The following is a 19413-nucleotide window of genomic DNA, read 5'->3' as shown; positions in this document are numbered from 1 at the left end:
ACCTGGCAATGGTACACCTGCGACTATGGTTGGGATTCACTTGCACTTGGGGGTGAATGGAAAACAACAAATCCTGCTTCCAGGGTAGATGAACTCTCCTCTTCTTACCCTCCATGTTACATTTCTGCCACTAGAAGCCAGAGTAGAAGGTTAGGAGTATCCCCAGGGTGGAATGTAACTGCTACTCTTTCTCTTGTCTGGCTTTCCACAGGCAGGGGAGGAGGCTTGGCAGGTAGGTCCCTATGGGCATTTGGAAGAACTCCAAGAAGACTGGAAGGGACAAGGAGTCCTCTGGATGCCAACCCAACAAGTGACAGACAGCTCACAGAGCACCCCCTAACTCCTCAGCCCCTGCCCCCAACTCTGGTCATATGTAGGAGGTGTGGCCTTCCTTCTCACAGTTGCAAAGGGATCATACCACTGACTGACCCCTTGGGGATGGAAATGTGGGGAAGTAGAGCCAGTTGATGTCTTCCCAGCAAAGATAATACTGAGCTCACTGCCTCTTCTCTAGGCCAAGGTTCGGACCGATGTGGGGCTCTCAGGAAGTGGAAGGTGAAGTAGCAGCATACTAGTAGAAACGGCCTCTATCCATGGCTCCTCATCCATCTGTGGGCCCTGTTGCTGATGCGTGGGGTCAGCCGGGAAAGAGAGCCTCCTCTGGAATCTTCTGGTCCAGTCCCTCTCTTCAGGACTGGCCATTCAGGACTAGCTGAGGGTTGGTGGCTTGATTCAAGTGTATTATTAGCCAAGCAACTGAAAGAGAAGGGATCCAGGAAGGAGGGAGAGACAGAAAGAGGCAGAGAGAGAGAGAGAGAGAGAGAGAGAGAGAGAGAGAGAGAGACAGCGCTGCTCAGGGGATGCTGCTGACGCCAGTCGGAACTTGCACTTGGTAAAGATGATAATCTAGACTGAGGCACGGCTTGGTGTGTCCCTCCCTCCAGGGGGGGCCTGGAAGGACGGTTCTCAGCTGTCTAAGCTCATGAGGGTTATGACTTGTTCTAGTTTGTAGGCCAGTTTCTGCTTCCCACATTGGTCATCGTGGTCCAGAGGTCCGAGGATCTGTGGGAGGGGCGAGAACGGGGAGGTTACCGTTTGCATGTATATGTTCTGTGTTCTTAGGGTGCATGCAGACGGGGGACGGAGTCAGAGATGTGGGAAAACGTGCGCATGTGAAGATGCACACACGAAGCTGCTGGGTAGACAGACGGCCTAAGGAACAGGGATGGGGAGCGTGGAGGGCACTCGGGTGCAGGGACAACGTCTGGGCACTTGCTTGCCAATGAATACAGGATGTCAGCACACAGATCAGCATGTCTGAGTAAACGTGTACATTTTACTGCCCACGTAGGACAGCTGACAGTGGGCAGAAGACACCTGTGCAAGGATGCTCCGGATACCTGCGTGTTACACCTCAGGCAGCTCCAGACCCCAGCGTCTCGGGGAACGTGATTTTGCAGATATTAAGAAATTCCCCGCCCAATAAAGGAAAGCCTTAACCCATTGGCTTCACTTTGAAACTATTAAGAAACAAATACCACTAGAAGCTTAATATATCTTAAGCTTTATTGGTCATTAGCACCTAATGGATAATATCTGCCAAACCTTTCCTGAGCTCAGATGGTTGGTGGAGGAAAATGACCACGAATGTTTGTGGCACGGGAAGAAAAGTGTTCGAATTTGACTCAGACTCAGGAGATGTGGGTTTGAATAAGGGGTCTGCCAGTTTCTAGCTGGGTGATCTGGGATGAAACAAGCATGTAACCTCTCTGAACCCCATCTTTGTTACTCATTTCCTCATCGGCACAATGTGGGAACTACCAGCACCCCTCTGGGCTGCTCCAGGGGAGAGGATGAAGTCAGGCAACACGCATGGGCACTCACTGCAGGATGCCTGCTCCAGGAGGGGCGCACAGCACACAGGGGTGGAGTCCACTGGGGCTGGGGGCTGGGGTGGGGGGGGGGCAGGGAACAGTTGGGCGGAGGGGAGGAGAGAAGGGGAGGCTCCCTGAGCTTTGGATTTCATGCGTTTTTAATTGGGGAGAAAACAATAAAGTTGCCAACTTCTTACGTAGCCAAGAATCACCAGTTACTGGCACCAACGTTTTGTAAGGATGGCTGTCTTAACCCTGGCAGCAGACAAGTGCCTTGTAGACTAAGGAACTGTTCCTTCCGAGGTGAGTCCGTTGCACTCACACACTGCGTACTTTACATCGTCCTTACTTCTGTTGTGTGGCCACAGACAGGTACACATCTTGTCCTGGGCCAGCACTGGCCCGCAGGCTGGCATCACGTCCCTCCCTCCAGGTGCCTGCCTCAGGCTGCCCCTCCACTTGAGGTTCATAGCCTGGTTATGGAGGACGCCTGGGCCTGCACCATGCTGGGGCTCCTGCCTCCACCTGGGGCTCCTAGACCCTCTCTTGGTGACAAGGCTGGGAGGAGGGAGAGAAGCCAGGGCATAGAGAGGGTAGTCCTCCTGCTGCTCAGGCACAGGGAGCCTGGACCTGAACCCTTGGTCTAAGTTGGCATGACCAAGAAAACTCGCATAAACACCTTTACAACCAGAAAGAAGGTGGTGTCTGCAGTGGCAATGATCTCAGTAAAGTTTTCCAAGCGGGAAGCATAGCAAGTAAAAGCAGATTCCATTCTAGTCTGTTCTGCATCTATCCTGCTCTCTACTGTAACACAACATACCATAGCCTAGCATAGCCTAGCATAGCCTAGCATAGCATACTGTACCGCACCATTCCATGCCAGACCATATGGCCTGCCCATGGGGGAGGGGAATAGCTTGTTCAAAGAAAATTAGATCAAATAGAGAAATGGGAAAAATAAAGGGAGGGAATGGCAGGGAAGAAATGGGAACAAAGGAGAGACAAGGAAAGAAACAGCTACTTGATCTGTATGTCTGAGAAGCACAGGGATGAATGCAGAAAGCACAGAATGGAATGTTTCTGGTGTCTCTGCAGTGCAGCCCGAGTCCTGGGCAGGGTTTTCCCAGCAGAGGCAGGAGGTGTCTGGGTGGGGCTCACCTCCTCGCTGTACTTGCTCACGTAGGAGAAGATCTCCGAGAGCGCGCTCATGGTGTTGAACTCATTCATGTGCATCCGGGACTGCTCGGCCAGGTATGCATTCATGTCCTGGTCGCTGATGGCTGGCATCTTCCCGATGTCCGAATAATACCTGCCGGGATGGGTGGGGAGGAAAGGGGTTGGAGCGGTGCACGTGGAGCGGAGGGGAGAGGGACACCGCCAGCACTGTCTGGGCCAGCAATGCCTCTGTGTGACCCCTGGGGACCACAGTGGGCGCTCTCCCATCTGGGCTGCGGGGTCTGCCCAGGAGAGCCCTCTGCAGCTCTGGATGCAAGAGGCACAGAGGCAGGGATGTGGGGAGTGGACAGACACCGTCAGAGGGTGCACAGGGGTAGGACCAGGAGAAAGGAGGGGCTGTTTTCTGCATTGGTTTTGCCCCCATCGAGGTCCAGTAAATCTCTCATGTCCCCCTGGAACCCCCTCCCATACACGTAAGAGGTCCCTCCACGGGCCCCAAAGGCTCTTCCAAGCAGTTGCTCTGCCTTGATGTCCTCCCCTCCTGGGGTTAACCGGGAGGAGCTGGGGCTGCTTGGGGACTGAGGCTGGCAGAAGGCAATCAGTCACTGTCACTTGCAGCTGTGCACTGCTGTCAACTGGTTAATTAGATGCCAGCATTTACATTTTTAATTTCTGCAATTTGACATTTTATGCAGCAAACCCCAACTCTCCCGCCAGAGGGGAGCTGTGCAGTTTCCTAATGAGTAACCGAAGGGCCCACTGCCCCAAAGAGAGCCCCGCCTACCCTCTCCCGGGCACCTTCTGCATGGAACCAGGTAGCTGCACAGGCAGGGAGATGAGGAGACAGAGTCCCGCACACCCAGAGTCCCGCAGGACCTTCGGTGCTGGGAGGCAAGCCCAAGCACCTAAAACAGAGGGGGTGGGGACAGTCGCCAGGGCAGGGACTAGGGGAGGCAAGTGAGAGATCTGGGGCACACACTTTTAGGAGAGGCACCCATTCTCATCTGTGTAAGTGTGGGTGATAACGACAGGCCCTGGGACTTCCCAGGACCCATGGCTGGATCAGGTAGGAGTAGGGACATCTTCAGAGGCTCTAGAACTGTCTCACGCGGGACCCCAGCCCTGTCTCTCCCACACCCCTCACTGCATGGACCATGCACCCATCAGTCCTGGTCCCCGACCTCCACTGCTCCCCAGCGGTGTCTAGGAGTGGGGTGACAGGCTGGCATCGTGCTCAAGGGCCTGCCACGGAATGACAGTTCCATTTGCTGTCAGGGCGTCCCTGGGCTGGTGGGGCGGGATGGCCGCTGCTCTGAGCCACGGTCGCACTGTGATTGCAGACCTGTCGTTTTGTCTGGAAAATGAGGAAGGCAGTGGGAGGGAGATGAAATCTGTGCCCTCTGGCAAGGGACAGGCTGGTGGGAGAGAATCTCCATCCCTCTGGGACCCGCCACACAGACACATTCGCCAACTGCGTGGTTGAACTGATTGCATTTTGGCGGGAGGTCTCGGCCCATGACGTGCTGTCGAGATAGGCACAAGGACAAGCACTTAATGAAATGGCCTTTTTCAGAGGAGCCCGGGGCTCAGGAGAGGCCGTCCTGCCCCATCTCATTGGACTTCCATCGGTCACAAGCTTCTTTCAGGGCGGGGTCCTCTGCTCCCTGGTCCCTCCTCATCTTTGCAAGTCTGGGCCTCAGCTCTGGGTCCTGCCTCATTCTGGCTCCTATGCTTCACACCAGGGAGCCCCCTCCAGGCCTGCAACCCACCCAGGGCATCCTCAGGTTCCTCAGGGTGCTGGCCACTTAATGCATCCCAGGTATGAAAGTTCCAGCCATTCACTGCCACTATTGCTGGGACACAATAAATGCCAATGTTCCATTGCATAGCACAGACCTAGGGGACTCGGTGGCTCCCAGCCTGGCCACTCCCAGGAGGTTTGTGTCCTTGTCCCCTCACGACTCCATGCCCACTGAGCACAGTATGTTTGTCAGGTTATGTTCTCAGGTCCTACTGGTGAGAAATGAACAAATGACCCAAACTCCAGGCTAACACGACCAGGTTCAGAGGTCCCTCCAGGCAGTTACACTCTGTCACCTCTGGGCAGTCAGAATGACTGACCAGGATGGAAACTCAGGTCCCCCTGACAGGACAGGACTGTCACCACAAGCAAAGACTCCTGCTGTGTCTGAAACCTGCCTGTGAACCTTTCACAGGTAGATGGATGGTTCTGTCAGGCTTTTTGCAAACAGCACCAGGGCTCCCCCTGCTGCCTTTCTCGTCCCTGGGGTAGGTGACCACGTTTCCATGGAGACAGCAGATGTCCACACTCTGTCCCTTTGTAATGGCTTGTAGCACACTGAAATCCCAGTCCATTTCTCCCAAGGGAATACTTATAAAGTGTGTCTGCGTGAGAAAGAGGGGGTGGGGCAGGGTTGAGAGTAGAGAGGGGAGAGGGCAGGGGCTCTGATCTTCTCATCTGAAGTCATGGGCCATGGCCCCACCTGGCCCCACCTGACATATTCTCTCAAGTCCGCACTGAACAGCCCCCATGTCTCCTCTGTTGCTTGTGTGGAGGGCTCTGGATCGGACCAGTGTATGTCTGGGGCCATATACTAGCCCATCAGCAGATAGACTACATGTCCTATTTCAGCAAGGTCTAAATCACAGCAACAAACAGCACAATGGCCTGGATGAATGTGGGGCTTGTAGAACTTTTGTCCCATTCTCATCCCTGGCCCTGTCTGGTGCTGAGTGGACCCATCCTGCCTGCAGGGTTTGGCATCCCTGCCTTGCCATCTCCCTACTGTCCAACCCCACCTTCTTGACAGCACCCCTTGAACCTGATAATGACCCTGCCCTGGCATCTCTCTGCTGTGTGCACAATTGCCTCCTCCTCAGTCCTTGCTGTGCCGGTCTTTGTGCTGGGCTCCGCCACCGAGCAGCCTTATTGATTGTGAAGAATGCAATTATGCTCCAGTAATGAACTTCAACCAGTGTTCTTATCAGATGGCTGTGCAGCGAGGAAGGGCAAGGTCAGCCTGGGCCCCTGTACATGAACTTGCTCCTATGGGATTTCTGCCTGCAGCTGAGTCCTTCTTCAGAAGAGATGGGTGTTTAAAAGTCCCCAGGATGGTCCTTGAGCTGGCCAGGCCCTGGCAGGTTAGCCAAAGCCTACTGAGGAGGTCCAGGCCCCATCAATGGCCTTTCCCAGCTTTCTTCACTGCATTTGTTCATACCAGGTGGCTGTCTGCACCCTGTGGTCCCGAAATCAGTCTTTGGGGAGTGGTTCTAAAGGGAAGGGCCACAGAGAGCTGGATCCTCCACTGTTGGCCAGTCTGCAGGGTTTCACATTTAGGGCTTCTATGGGATGGGCCTGGTGTATAAGGGTGGGTGTCTCAGCTCTACTTATGAGATCAAGAAGGTGGTCTCCAAGCCCTGAACTCTAAGAGAAGAACAAAGTGTTGTCATCCCTTTAAACACCTCTAGGACAAAGATCAGATGTGCAAAACACTGGGGCCTGATACTCTGATGTCCCCGGATACTTGCCTTTTAAGGTGGCTGCACACACATCTCTCCCCTGTGAATCATTCACTGACCTCACTCCCCGAGTGCCCCTACTATGGCTCATGGGGCTTGCCCAGTGCCTGTCCATGTGTCCTTCACCACGAGAGCCACAGGGAAGGATCAAGTCTAATCTCTCCCGAGTGCCCAATGCAGCCATGATGGATACCATAAATGTTTGACCCGGGGATTAATGAACAAGTTAATGAAATGCCTATACTTCACCTCCAGTATTGCTCCCAGGGTGACCTGTCACAGCTTTGCATTTTGAATGGATGGTTTCCTTAGGAGGCATATTTAAATATTTAAAATTCGTAACCTTTTCCATGCGGTGACACCTATGATCGATGGCATTCCTGTGTGTGACACGCCCCTCGTCCACCCCCCACCAGTGGGCCAGCTGTGGGCCATTGAACTCATTCCTACAGGAAAGCCTGTGGCTGCAAGGGAGCGAGGCTGATGTGGCCGCGGGGACAACCTTGAAGCTCTTCCAATTTAACACGAGAGGAAATTACTACCGAACAGGAACATTTTCTGCTGTTGGTGATGAAATGACAACTGATGGTGACACAACAGGCGTGGTTGAGTTCTCTGTAAGATGAGTGTAGCAGCTGACTGCTGCTAGGAGCCAAGAGAGTCTTCTTTCTCTAGATGTGGCCACGGCAAAAGCCCCGATGCCTGGATGGAGGCAGCGGAGACTGGGAGTCTGCAGTGGGCCCCCAACCATCAGCACTGCAAGGCACTTGGAGGCAGAAATGGGGTGGAAGAATGTGACAGAGAACAGGTGGATGAACTTCCAGGAGATGCAAACCAGCAGAAATGGGATAGAATCATCCAGGCTGTTCAGCCAACAGAGTGAAGAGGCCTCCTGAATCCATACACTTTCTACCCCTTATGTACAGAGGGTGGCCAGGGAAGCCCTGGTTCTTCATGGGATGGGACAGAGGCCTCTCCAATGTGTGGAGGGTGCGGTGAGTTACGGAGCATGAGTCCTATGCAGGCTGTCTGCGTGCTCCAGCAGCTGGGCAGGTGATTCAGAGGTGGGAGGACCACAGCCTCAGAAGGAGGGTGTTCTACCACTGTTCTTCCGAACTGGAGGCTGCCAGTGCCCGTGGAAGGGTGAGTGGGAGTCCAGGATTGCTGGGTCCTGAGTGGGTCCCTTTTAGGGAGCCAGACAAGCTCAGAGGCAGTCTCCCGGGAATGAGAGTAGGACTGATCTGTTCATCACCAAGTTCAAGAAGCTTGGTCTCCAGACCTGTCATATGGTTTCCTCACCCCTCCATCTTTGTACCCTCATCCCAGAATGAGAGGAGAAGGGAGGTGGGACCTCACGCAAGAGAAAAATGACTTCCTGAGAGTGACATGGGTTGCTAAGAAACTGGTGGGATAAGGAGTGGAAACCATCAAACCACTCCTAAAAATAACCAAATGAACTGGGGTTACTCATGACCCATAGCAGCTGCGTGGCACAAATCTCATTTAGCATCAAGTGAAAGAGAGCCCATTAGCTTGGTGCATGCATTATTCTGATCTCTACCAGCCGATCTCCAATCAGCTATGCTCTGGGAGCGTCCTCTATGCAGATGTTTCAGAAATGCTCCCAGCCCTTCACATCCCTGCTCCCTTCCTCCCTGCCAGTGGTCCTATCACAGAGACCTTGCATCGGTGCAGGGATAACCAAGAACCCCAGCTGCTGCCTCTTTCTCTCTTTGCTGAAGAGCCGGCTGACCACAAAGGAGGGCCTGCTCCTGACAGGTCTACTGTCAAAGAATGAGCCACTGTCTACACGTAGAGGGAGGTAAGAGCCTCTCCTGGTGACTCGGACACAATCAGATACAGGAACAAAAGAGTGAGCTCTCTCACTGCCTGCCAGGGCTGCATGCCCACCACATGCCTGAACAGGAAGGGGCAGGGAGGAGATCAAAGAGCAGAGAGGAGAGGGAAAAGGAGTCAACCCTTGTAGAACTGCTATTGAGGTGGCCAGGACCCACCCCCCTTGTCATTTCTTCTGCACAAGAGAAGGCAATGCACAAGTATGACGTCTCAACGCCGTGGTGAAGTGATACATTTTGTCTTTGGTCACCAAGTCAGGAACAATTTCTGGTCTCTTTTACTCTTTGAAAAGGCACCAACTTTGAGCTTTTTGCTTCTCTGAGAAAAGGAGAGAGGGACTCTAAATCAGGCCCGTCATGTAGACTGTGCAGGTTGTTCCCTGCGCAAACCACGCACCCTGGCCGGGGCCACATCCCCCGGTAGAAAGGACACCTCCCTTAATCCACACAGCACACCCTATGGGTTGGCAGAGGCCCTGTCTAAAAGTATCATACGTAATAGAAAAGAGATGTGGGAGTCAGCTGCGTTTGGGGATCACGTTTAAGTCATCTTGGGCTGATTACTTAGCCATTCTGTATGTACATTTCTTCACCTTCATGGACACAAAATGAGGTTGTAAATCCTGACCTCATATCCCAGGGCTAGTGTCATGATTAAGTAAACAAAGCGTCAGCTGGTTGCTTAGCTCAGGTGCTTGGCGCAGGGAGCTGATGCGGCCCGGATAAACCATAAGTGTTCTTTACCAGAAGTGAGCTTTGCACCCAGACACCCCCACTCCACAGCTTGCAGGGGGCCCTCAGTGGCAGGTGCACTGGCTGAGGCTGTGAGCAGATCGAGGCCGCGATGGCTGAGAACGCACTGCAAGGCCCAGGGCAGAGGGGCTCACGGTGAGAGAGTCCAGGGACTGGGACAGTGGGGAACTGGAGCGGCAATGACATCCCACAGGATGCTGGTAGGACTGCCAGAGGCACCGGGGAAGATGGGGAGAGGCTGCCAGCCTTTTTGTGGAAAGATGCTATTCAGTCCTCGAAGTATTTATTTTTATTATTATTATTTTTTTGTGGGGGGGTGATTAGAGCAAGGGACCATATTTCCTTCCTGGGCCTAGAAAATATTTCAGCCACTAAGATCTGTGTTTTCCAGGCAGGGAAGCAGAGCCCCATGAAAATTCCTAGCCAAGTCCCTCAGTTCTTGTTCAGCCAACAATACAGGGTGCGTGAGGGTGTGGGTGCTGCAACTTTGGGGTTCGGCTTTGTGAACTACCTGCTTGCAAGCCTCGCCCACTGTGGATCGGGAGGAGGACCCCTAGACAGGGGAAGTTGCCAGCCGTGGCGCCCAGCCCAGCACTCACCTCTCCACCCAGTTCTTGTAGCTGGGGATGTCCTTGGCGTAGAGCAGTTTGTTGGAGGGGGAGTCCTTGCCCAGCCGGTGCTCCGACGTGGAGCAGGAGTCCATGAAGGTCTGGGCCACCACGGAGAGGCAGGCGTCTGTGATGCTGTTCTTATGGATGTCAAACACAAACTGGGGGTTCTTGATCATGTTGACCCAAAAGCGCAGTGGCAGACTGTGTGGAGGGAAGAGGCAGACAGTCAGAGGAGATGGGGTGCGGGCCCGTAGCTTGGCCGGAGAGCTCTCTGGAGAAAGAGAAGAGGCTGGGGACTGACATTCTTAAGGGCCGTCTCTATGCCACCAATCTACCTGCAGGGAAACCGAGGATCAGCAAGGCTAACCATCCAGAGAGACAGTGTGGACGGGCACTGGGGAGGGAGTGATGGCAGGCGGGGCTGCAGGCTCAGTGTCCCTCACAGCACAGGCCTGGGGTCGGAGGAGCCGTGATGGGCGCTGTGCAGTGGGCTTTCTGATGCTCCATTCCACAGTCTGCCCCCTATGCTGCATACAGGCGAACCTTCAGAACAGCCTGGAAGAAGTCACACCCCCCTTCCCTGCCCGGGAACATCACCTTATTCCTACTTAGTGGAGATGCCAGAGGGGAGCAGTTTAGGAGGAGCTAATGAGCTTCTCATCTCCAAGCCAGTCACTTAGAAAAGAACACCTTCACGGCCCCTCATCTGCCCCACTTCCCCTCCTTCCCCTCCCTCTTTCTCCCAGTTGGCACCTTCTGCACCCCAGGAACCGTGCTGGCACCGGGGGATGCAGTGTGAACAAGACACATCCTCTGCCCTCAAGGACCTGCATTCGGGTGGGTTCCTGGGGAAGTCAGACATGCCAGCAAGCACGTGCTCTGAGAAGTGTCCACGCTAGAACGGAAGGATGGGCGGGCCCACCGTGGGACTCAGAGAAGCGTGATCAGGGCCACCCAGAGGGACGTATCTGCAAAGTCTTCACGGAGGGGATGGCCCTTGATGGTTTGAGCTGTAAAGGTGCATAGGTGTTCCTTCGCCGGATGCGCCCTGGGAGAAGGTGTGGGGGAAGTGCTGCCGGGAGGGGCCTCAGCTAACCAGAGGCAAAGAGGAGAAAAACCGTGCCCGGTGGTCTGGTCACTGCCAGCCACTCTCTGCTGCTAGAAGGGTCCCAGGGTCTCAGAAGAACCCTGCCCACCTGCCCCCTGGGCTGTCCTCTGCTGGCTCTTGGAATCCATGCCGCCATCAGCCACTGAGACGCAGGTCACGGAGCAGGGAGCACCAAGCGAGGGATTGTGACTTCCCTGCCTCTACCCCACCTCCTCACCTCCTGCCACCTCCCTGATGTTTTACAGTTGTTTTGGTTGCTCTTCTCACTGTTGGTAATGGTTAGAATGTTCCTATGTGTTTGGCTTGCCTCTTAGAACTTAAACTCTTTGAGTAACATTATTTCAATGCAGCGGGTAAACATTTCTATAGATGTTGTCTCTCCCAGCAGGCAGTACATTCATGCAACAAACGCTATGAACACAGCCAGACCTCACATTCGAAACTGCCGGTCCGTCAACAAGAATGTAAGTTCCTACAAAGTACATGGCAGGGCGCAGGCAGGCAGCGTTGAGTCTGACCGTGTTAAGTGGCGCCTACTTCATCCTGGGAAATTCAGGTAGGACTTAAAGGGACAGCATGGAGAGTCATGACAGGGGTGGAAGTCGGGGTCACAGAGGAGACCATGACTGCTGGGCTCAGAGCCCAGGTGAAGGCCCCCCCGGCTGCCCGGCCAACACGGTCTCCTGTCCACATCCTCCTGTTTCCCGAAGTGCCACCGGAGGAGGGACTCTGGGAGTCCATGTGTGCTGCCTGGCTCTTTCTCCCCAACACTCCCTCTCCTAAGCCAGCTGTGCTGACAGGCACATCAGACCAGGAAGCCAGGGCCCCACACGGAGTCTCCTGCCTAATGAAATATTAGCATATTATTAACATTAGCCTTGGCACTCATCTCTGGTTGATTGCAGTCACTCAGGCTAAATGAGCAGGAGGTTTATCCAAAAGAGAGAAGGTAGGGAATGTGGAGGGAGGCGGTGGGGAGAGTTGCCACTTTGTCCAGGAATAAAGGAGCAATCTCTTTTCAATCAGGGACAATTAACTCTAAGTCAATACGCAGAGCTCATAATTCCCAGGCTAACTGCTGCTTGCCTGGGTAGCAACGAGGAGGGTCAGGGCGTGGCCTTTGGTGAAGGACCCCGAGCCTGGGACGGCGCCCACTGCCCAGCTTTCCTCCATGGGGACTGAGTTTCCTTGCCCTCCCAATCTGACTCCCCCCAGCTCCTCGGAAGAACGGGCTGGAAGGGAAGGTCTGCCCCACCCAGGACGTTGTGATATCCTGTGGTGGCTCACCCAGCAGGAGGTATGGGCTGAAACAGTTCAGCTACTATTTCAGGAGATCTACTATAATGTGCTGCAAGGGCATGCAGGGATGTTTTGAAGACACCAGCTCTCCCAGCCCGACCACGATGCCTGGACAGAGCCTTTCCTGGGTTCTGAAGACGGCCGGCATTCACACAGTGACATGTTGGGGACACTGGCCGAGAGGAGCACATTTGGTAGGTGGGGATGGGCCCCTCAGAACAGCTCTGCCTACGATGGCTAAACACCACCTCACCTTGAGGCAAGCAGGTTGGTTTACAGTCAGGCTCTGGCTGGTTGCCAGGGTCCCTGGCTGAGTCCTAGTCCCACGTGAGACCAGACCAGGGGGACTTTCAGAGGCTCGAACAGCCTCTGTCCTGTGTCGCTGCACTGAATGGGGAATCCACACTCAGAGTCTCATTTCAGAAAGGCTGGATGAAGCCCGTGATGGGCAAGCTCTCACTGAGAATCCGTGTGGGATTAGTCCTGCCCTTAACTATGGCCCAACCCTGCGTCCCTGCCGGATGCCTGTTCCCGTGGAGACCACACTAATCCTCAGGTATGGAAGTGAGGAGGCTAAAGAAGGTGTTAGTACCACAGGCAGCCTGCTGCCCTCCTCTGTGTTTTGGTTTGGGGTTCTGGGCGGGATGTCACGGTGCCCGGCTGTGCCCTAGCGCCACACCAGCCCAAGCAGGTGGCAGGTGCTGGCCAGCAGGCTCGTGCTACCTTGGGAGAATGTTCTGAGGAAGAACAACCTGGGACAGGAATCACTTAAAGCTACAGGGAGGCACTTCTGAACCGAGCAGCCCGCTTTGTTTGCCTGTGGTGCGTAGAACTCTCAAGTAGAGACCATCTTGGCCCTGCGCCTTCGTTAATATTTATCAAGACCCTGCTCTGTGCGAGGTTCCAGACCCGGCGCTGAATCCTGCTGTCTGACCTTGCAGTCTCAACCTGGAGCACGAATCGCTCACGGACCGAGGGGAAGGATGTGCACGTGGAAGGAGAGAGAGACCCGAGTGGAGACACCCAGAGGGGCAATTAGAGAGTCCTGGTGTCTCAGAGGCAGACAAGGTGGTGATGGGAAGGTCTCTGCCCACAGGGAGCTTGGAAAAGGAGTTTGTGGGAAGGGCAGCCCGCCGCTTCCTGAAGAGAAATACCCTTCAAAACCTGCCGAAGCGTCGCTGCTGGGTGCCGCCCCTCTGCAATCCAGGTGCTCACAGGCCTCTGTCCAAGCAGCTGCCTGCCTGTCTCTTACCTGCGTCTCAGCCCCCGGAGGGCAGGGGCCCTGGCTGAGGGTCCCTGTACCCTCGGTGCCCAGCATAATGCCAGGCACACAGGAGGTTCCTGGTTGTGAGAGCCACCTGGCTGCGATATTGGGCAGGTTACACTTTGCTCACTTAGTTGGTTAAATGAATGTTTTCAGTTGACTGGCTGACTGCTAGGAAAGAAGGACCATTTGATTGGTCAGAAGTGAGCACAAAAACAGTAGGAGGGGTGGGGAGCCCCAGAGAGAGCCTACGCCGAGTCCCTGCTGGCGAAGGTGGCCCGCGACCACCATGGCCTGTGGCCGCCCCCCTAGGCTCGGCTGGCCTCCCCGGACTGGTCCTCTGCTCTTCCTTCACTCACCAGTTGCTTTTCCAGGTGTGGCGGACATGCGGGTCGTGGATGCCATGCTTATCCGCCTGCTCATCCAGGAAGTCAAACATGTACTTGATGGCCAAGGGCAGGGCAGAGCCGCGGTGCGCGGTGCTGAAGATGGTCTCAAAGAGGTCGTCCACGAACTTCTGCAGCGTGCCCTGGGGAGGCGGCACAGGTTCCCACACGGCTCCCCCAGGGCGCTCTCGGGGTGGCTTACGCTCTGCCTCTCGTGGGGAGGGGAGGACAGGGCAGAGCCGGGCCCGCTTGGCTGGAACCGGGGAAGTACATGCATGAAATCTCCCCCACCCCCTCCCTCCCTCTGTGCTGCACGTGGGGAATAGATACACCACTGATGACTGGGCCTAACTAAGCCTTCCTCTGCCAAAACGCGGTTCGGTTGAACACCATTTGGCCTTGTTATTTTAGCACTTTTTTGCAAATGCTAATGAGCAACTCACTGGGTCAGAGCAGACAAACACAATCTGCTGGTTTGGTTTGGGCCTTATTCACTCCAGCTAGCAATCAGTTACCCATTTGGCTCTGCACGGAGCAGGGTCCGGGCCAGCCTCTGAGCGAAAGACTAACGGCCGGCACAGAATGTCCCCAGAACCAGGCTCAGAACCGGTGCCTGGAAAGTCACCGATGGGCCCCACGTTCCATCCCTAGAGACTGCACGACACCCAGAGAGGAGCCATTCTTTCAGGAGGATGGCAGAAGCAGGTGAATAGATGCGGCCTCTGTGTTTGAGAAACCCCACAGAGAAGGAAACGAAACTTCGGACTGCACGCCAACACTGATGTGGGTGGGGTTTGCCTGGATCCCCGGGTGAGAAGGATTCTGAGGTTCTGTGCTGGGAAGGCGTGCTGTGCTGCCAGTGCCTGCCATGAGTAGAGGGGCCCTGGTGCAAATGCTGGGTCTGTCACAGCTCAGGGTGGGGGCGGGGGGGCAGGGGAGGGAGTGAAGTCCCTTACTGTACTCCATGTGCCCCGTCCCGTCTGAAGTCTGATACCTTAGTGGCCAGTAGTCGGGTGAGATAGATCTCGGACACCATCTTGCTCCCCCGGTCCCCCTCCTTCTGGTCCCCGTGCTCGTGGTTCTTCACCAGGTGCCACATCTTCACTCCACTCTCCAGGTCAGGGGTGATCATGGGTGTGCGTGAGCGGAGGCTGTCGGGACTGCCCGTGTACCGGATCATGTTCTCTGCCAATGCGATGGGCCACGCATGTGAGGCCACTCAGCCTTCCTTATTCACAGAGCACCCACCGCAGCCGAGGCCAACTACTGCCCCATCCTTCCTGTGGGTCTCTGCCTGTCCCCCTGCCTCGGGTTAGTCCATTCCCTGGAGCTGGGGGCCTTTCCCCGCACCTCCGGGAAACCTGTGGCTACTTCACCCACTCCGCTTCCCTCCCTCCTTGCATCTTGCATCTCGCCAGCCCGGAATCATTCACCTTGTACAAACATAAGCGTGTCCCCTTTTACACGTTCCTGGTCAGAGTTCTCAAGTCATGTCTCAGGATGTGTTCTGTGTGGCCAATTAGGTACCAGCGTAAGAGCAGGTAGCCTGTCTCCCTTAATGACTGGACCAGCCGCGAGCTGTCTCGTCAGCTGCTCACCTGCACGCTCCCCTCTGGCCTGGGCCACTTCTTCCCCCTTATTTGCTGAAATGCGAGTGTTGCACAGAAGAGACGATGAAGGGCCTACTGTGTGCGGCACTGTTCTGTGATCTATTTATTTTCCAGAACGATCCTGCCATTTTGGTAGTTTTTTCAAACCCCGTTTGCTGTTAAGAAAACCAGGTCTTGTGGTGGTCAGGCAGCGGGCCCCAAGGCACTCAGATGGTGGCGGGACAGGGTGGCACCTGGGCTTCCAGGCCACATCCAGTCCCCACCCCCCCCTCGCCAAACCTCAGAGCCAGAGACCTGAGCCTGTACCTTCCCTTAAATGCTTCATACTAGCGTGACCTTTACACAGTGTGCCGCCGTGCCTCTGAGTTATAATTTGCTAATCTGCATAATAGGGGGAAATAATAATTATTTAATCCACTGGATTGTTATGAACTTCAGGCACGATAATGAGTATCACACAGTGAAAGCGTCTTCCTGCCTGTAAGATGCTCGCAAAGGTGAGAGTTCTTTCCTGCTCTAGGGGGTGAGGTTCTGCTCCGGCACCCGAGTTCCGCCCGGGACCAGGGGCTCCTCCCCAGCCCGCTCTCCTCTCCTGTGGCAGCCTGCCTGACTCCGCCCCCCCAGCTCCTTGCCCCCCCATCTGACTTCCCCCAGCTCCTTGCCCCGGGGGTCCATGCCTTCCAGCAGCACTGCCAACATGACAACAGCTGCTCAGGGCATCCTCTCCCCCCAGGACGGTGCGAGGGACTCACCGTATTTGCTCGCCGAGGTCCTGGAGACGGTGGAGTTGTTCACTGCGTTGTAGGCTGTCACCTGCTTGGACACTAACGCCACCACAGAGCCATCGGGCACCTGCGGGGAAGAGGCTCCTGAGGGCTGGGCACAGCTCTGCCTCCCCAGGAGGTAGGGACACACCAGGATGGACTCGGGCTGCACCAGAGAACTAGGGGGCTTGGGAGGCTGTCGGCTTTCCTTTGAACAAAACAAGACAGATCTGGACACTGAACAGTGTCCTGTGTGGTGACTCACTCTTGGGGGGACTCTGGCAAGAACTTCTCACTAGCACCCTCTCTCCCCTACAACAGCCAGGCTTGCGGAGGGGGCCCACGGGGGGACTAGGAGATGTTTTTCCCAGGACCGCCCAGGCCCTGAAGGAAGCTGCCCATCAGTGCCTGTCTCCAAGGAGGTCAGGGTTTCCTGCTGGGGGACATCAGCTCTCCCGGGGCCCCTGGGAAACATGGGGTGCTGGTGAGGAGGAGTTAGGACTGGGTGTCTAGCCTTGGGGGACTGAGAGAGCAGGGAACTGGGTCCTGCTGGCCAGCCCCTCCTCCCTTCCACAGTCCCCCCACCTGGTAATGGGCCAGCGTGTTCAGTCTCTTCCAGTCATTCTCGATCTTGGTGGTGATGTCCTCGTCCTGCAGGATCATCCGCACCCCGCTTCCTTGTCGCCACTCTGCGGAGGGAGCAGCGGCAGCTCAGAGCGGCCCTCGGGCCCCTCCCATGGGGATCCGGAGGACCCCTGTGCGGGCACCCACACAGCCCTATCGAGGGGCACCCTGGACAACAAATGCTGGCAGACGCTCCCTGAGGAGGGGGTGCAGGTGCTCTCGGTGCAGAAGGGCCCTGAGCTCCAGTTCTGCTTTTCATCCCTAAAACTCTGTGCCAGGACCAGGGATGCCGCCACCTGTCCTCCCTGCCCACCTGTTCCCTGGGCGTGGCCACATCTGCAGGAAGTAGGTGCTGAGTAAACCTTGGCTGAGTGAACGAGGCGGGTGGGAGCAGGTAAGAAAGCGCGAAGCCAAGGCAATGGCACTGTCATGCCACACGCTCGCTGGCTTGGTTACAAGGTCTTGGAGCTACAGAGACCCGGGGTGCAGGCGCGGCACTGTTCACCCTGTTCCCACGCCAGGGGTGTGTCCTGCACTTGAAAGCCAGAAGGCAGATCGCCGTGGGCAGGGAGACTGGGTGAGACGGAGTGGGGAGACCGGCGGAACCTGGTCTCATGTCAGAAACAGCCCCCTGCCCAGAGCTGATGTGGATAACAGCATCTCGGGGATCTACCCAACACCTAATTAGTTGATGTGATAGGCATAGACTTACACCCCCACATTCTCCTCATGGGCCCAGACACCTACAACACAGGGGCTGGCTGATGGATCCCACATGGGCAACTAGGAGGCTGTTTCTCATCAACCACATCCCATCGCACACGTGGCACCAATCTCCTGGGGATGGAGACCGGGGACATGCCAGACACACCAGCTCCTGCGCATGTGCACGCATACACGCTCACACGCACACACCAGAAAGGAAAACAGCCTTTTGAAATCAGTGCAACATGTGTTCCAGCCGGGAAGCCAGGAGTCTGGTTTCCAGGCAGCCACTCTGCCCGCCACGCCTGCCACATGCTGACACTTGGGAGCCGTGTGAGTCTGGGATTCACAGAGGGCAGTTAGGGCTGGAAGGAGTCACCCAGTCCTCGCCTGACCCCGCCATGGATTTCCCTATGGCCCACAGAGACACATTTCAGATCCCCTCCCTCCATTCCGCTCCCGTCAAGGCTGAGCTGTGGGTCCATGACCAGCCACACTGGTGGCAAGGAGAGCACCAATTCCTCCCTGCCTTGTGCACTCGGCGTGGCCAGTGCTACATATGGAAAACAGGCCCAGAGAGGGGCTGCCTGCCCTGAGAAGCAGCAGAGATGCTCCTGACATCTGAGCCCCTGCTTCCCACTCCTGGGCTCACCCGCTGCCTGGGTTAGCGCCTCAGGTGGTGTCCAACTGTCCCAGGAATGAGAACATAAGGATGCCACCTGTGTTCACCGGAGCAGGCCCTGCTGGGCCTCTGGGGACCGCCCATCACTTAGTGCTGCTGCTGATCAGCTGGAACTGATCCTGGCGATTAGGGCCTCGGGGCAGGTAGGGGAGTGAGCGACAGGGGAAACGCCCCAGGGAGGCACCTGGTCACCAGTGTTTTGCTTGTTGCTGTGCTGTTTTATTTGTGTGGGTTTTAAATTTCAGGTGGCTGTGTGTGGATGTATGGATGCATGTGTTTTTGAGTGGCTGGGACAAAAGAAGAGGAATATCTCCCAGCTGGTTGGGCCGCTGACCGGCGGTTCACTCAGACGCCGGTGAAGCCCAGCCTGGGCTGAGGACTATGGCAGTGGTGTGCTTTGTCCCAGTCACACAGTGGGTGTCCCTGCCTGCCTGGTGAGTGGTGCCAGGGCCATTAAGTCAGGGCTGCACGGGGTGGGGGACAGCACAGCAGACTGGGGCACAGAAGTCAGTGCTCTGCGTTTCCCGCCTGGGGTCTGGAGGCAAAGCTGGGGATAAGGCTGGGTGCTAAGCCCACTGGCTGGGCCCAAGGGAGAAGGGGTCTCCTCCACGGAAGTGCTGTGGGCTTTGCCGAGACCGGACGGGGACGGGACCAGCCGGGGCCAGCGTCTGGCTTAGCAGCTGCACTGGCACCCCTCCCAGTGGAGCCGGGTACCTCAGTGCAATCTGGACAAGCCGCGCAGCCTGAGGGACTAGCAGTGACAGTGGATTCTGGAGCCCCGTGCGGACTTCCCTGTTGCATAACCGCCCTGCGCTGAGCCGTGCGCAGCCTGTGTGGCTGTACCCAGCTGCCCTGGCTCTGGGTTGTGTCCACTATTATGTAAGCAAATGAAAGTCAGGCTGCCTCTCTGCCCCCAACTGAAAAGTAGGGCAGAGTGTGGCCATGGGCACCCCAAGCCGTTAAGGAGTGATGGCCTGTCCTTGGAACACAGAAGTGCTGCTGCTAGAGGCCACCCAACAGGGCTAGCCCAGCACCTGGGGCAGAGCAAGTCCTGGAGGAGTATTTCTTAAAGGAATAGTGTGACTGCGTGGATGAATGGATGAAAGAACGAACGGATGAAGGGGAAGAGTGTGTAAGTGAGTGTGTGATGGTGGCCCTTTC

At 55.9% G+C, this 19413-nt stretch overlaps 1 protein-coding gene across 1 annotated transcript in view; it reads right to left on the bottom strand.

The window, feature by feature from the left end:
- Nucleotides 1–857: 857 nt before the first annotated feature.
- PLXNA4 (plexin A4) overlaps nt 858–19413 on the bottom strand; it is a 345488-nt gene continuing 326932 nt past the window's right edge. Inside the window, exons 25-31 of the mRNA XM_054726089.1 lie at nt 16827–16930; nt 16230–16329; nt 14862–15052; nt 13841–14010; nt 9799–10011; nt 3033–3183; nt 858–1062 (exon numbers count right to left, since the gene is read on the bottom strand). Of these exons, the coding sequence (XP_054582064.1) occupies nt 967–1062; nt 3033–3183; nt 9799–10011; nt 13841–14010; nt 14862–15052; nt 16230–16329; nt 16827–16930 (1025 nt within the window). The 3' untranslated portion in view covers nt 858–966. The remainder of the gene's footprint in view (nt 1063–3032; nt 3184–9798; nt 10012–13840; nt 14011–14861; nt 15053–16229; nt 16330–16826; nt 16931–19413) is intronic.

This window comes from Eptesicus fuscus, chromosome 14 (genome assembly GCF_027574615.1).
Source record: "Eptesicus fuscus isolate TK198812 chromosome 14, DD_ASM_mEF_20220401, whole genome shotgun sequence".
In the NCBI taxonomy this organism is placed as follows: Eukaryota; Metazoa; Chordata; class Mammalia; order Chiroptera; family Vespertilionidae; genus Eptesicus; species Eptesicus fuscus.
Note: the sequence above shows the minus strand (reverse complement) of the source record. Positions and strands in the feature narration are given on the sequence as shown.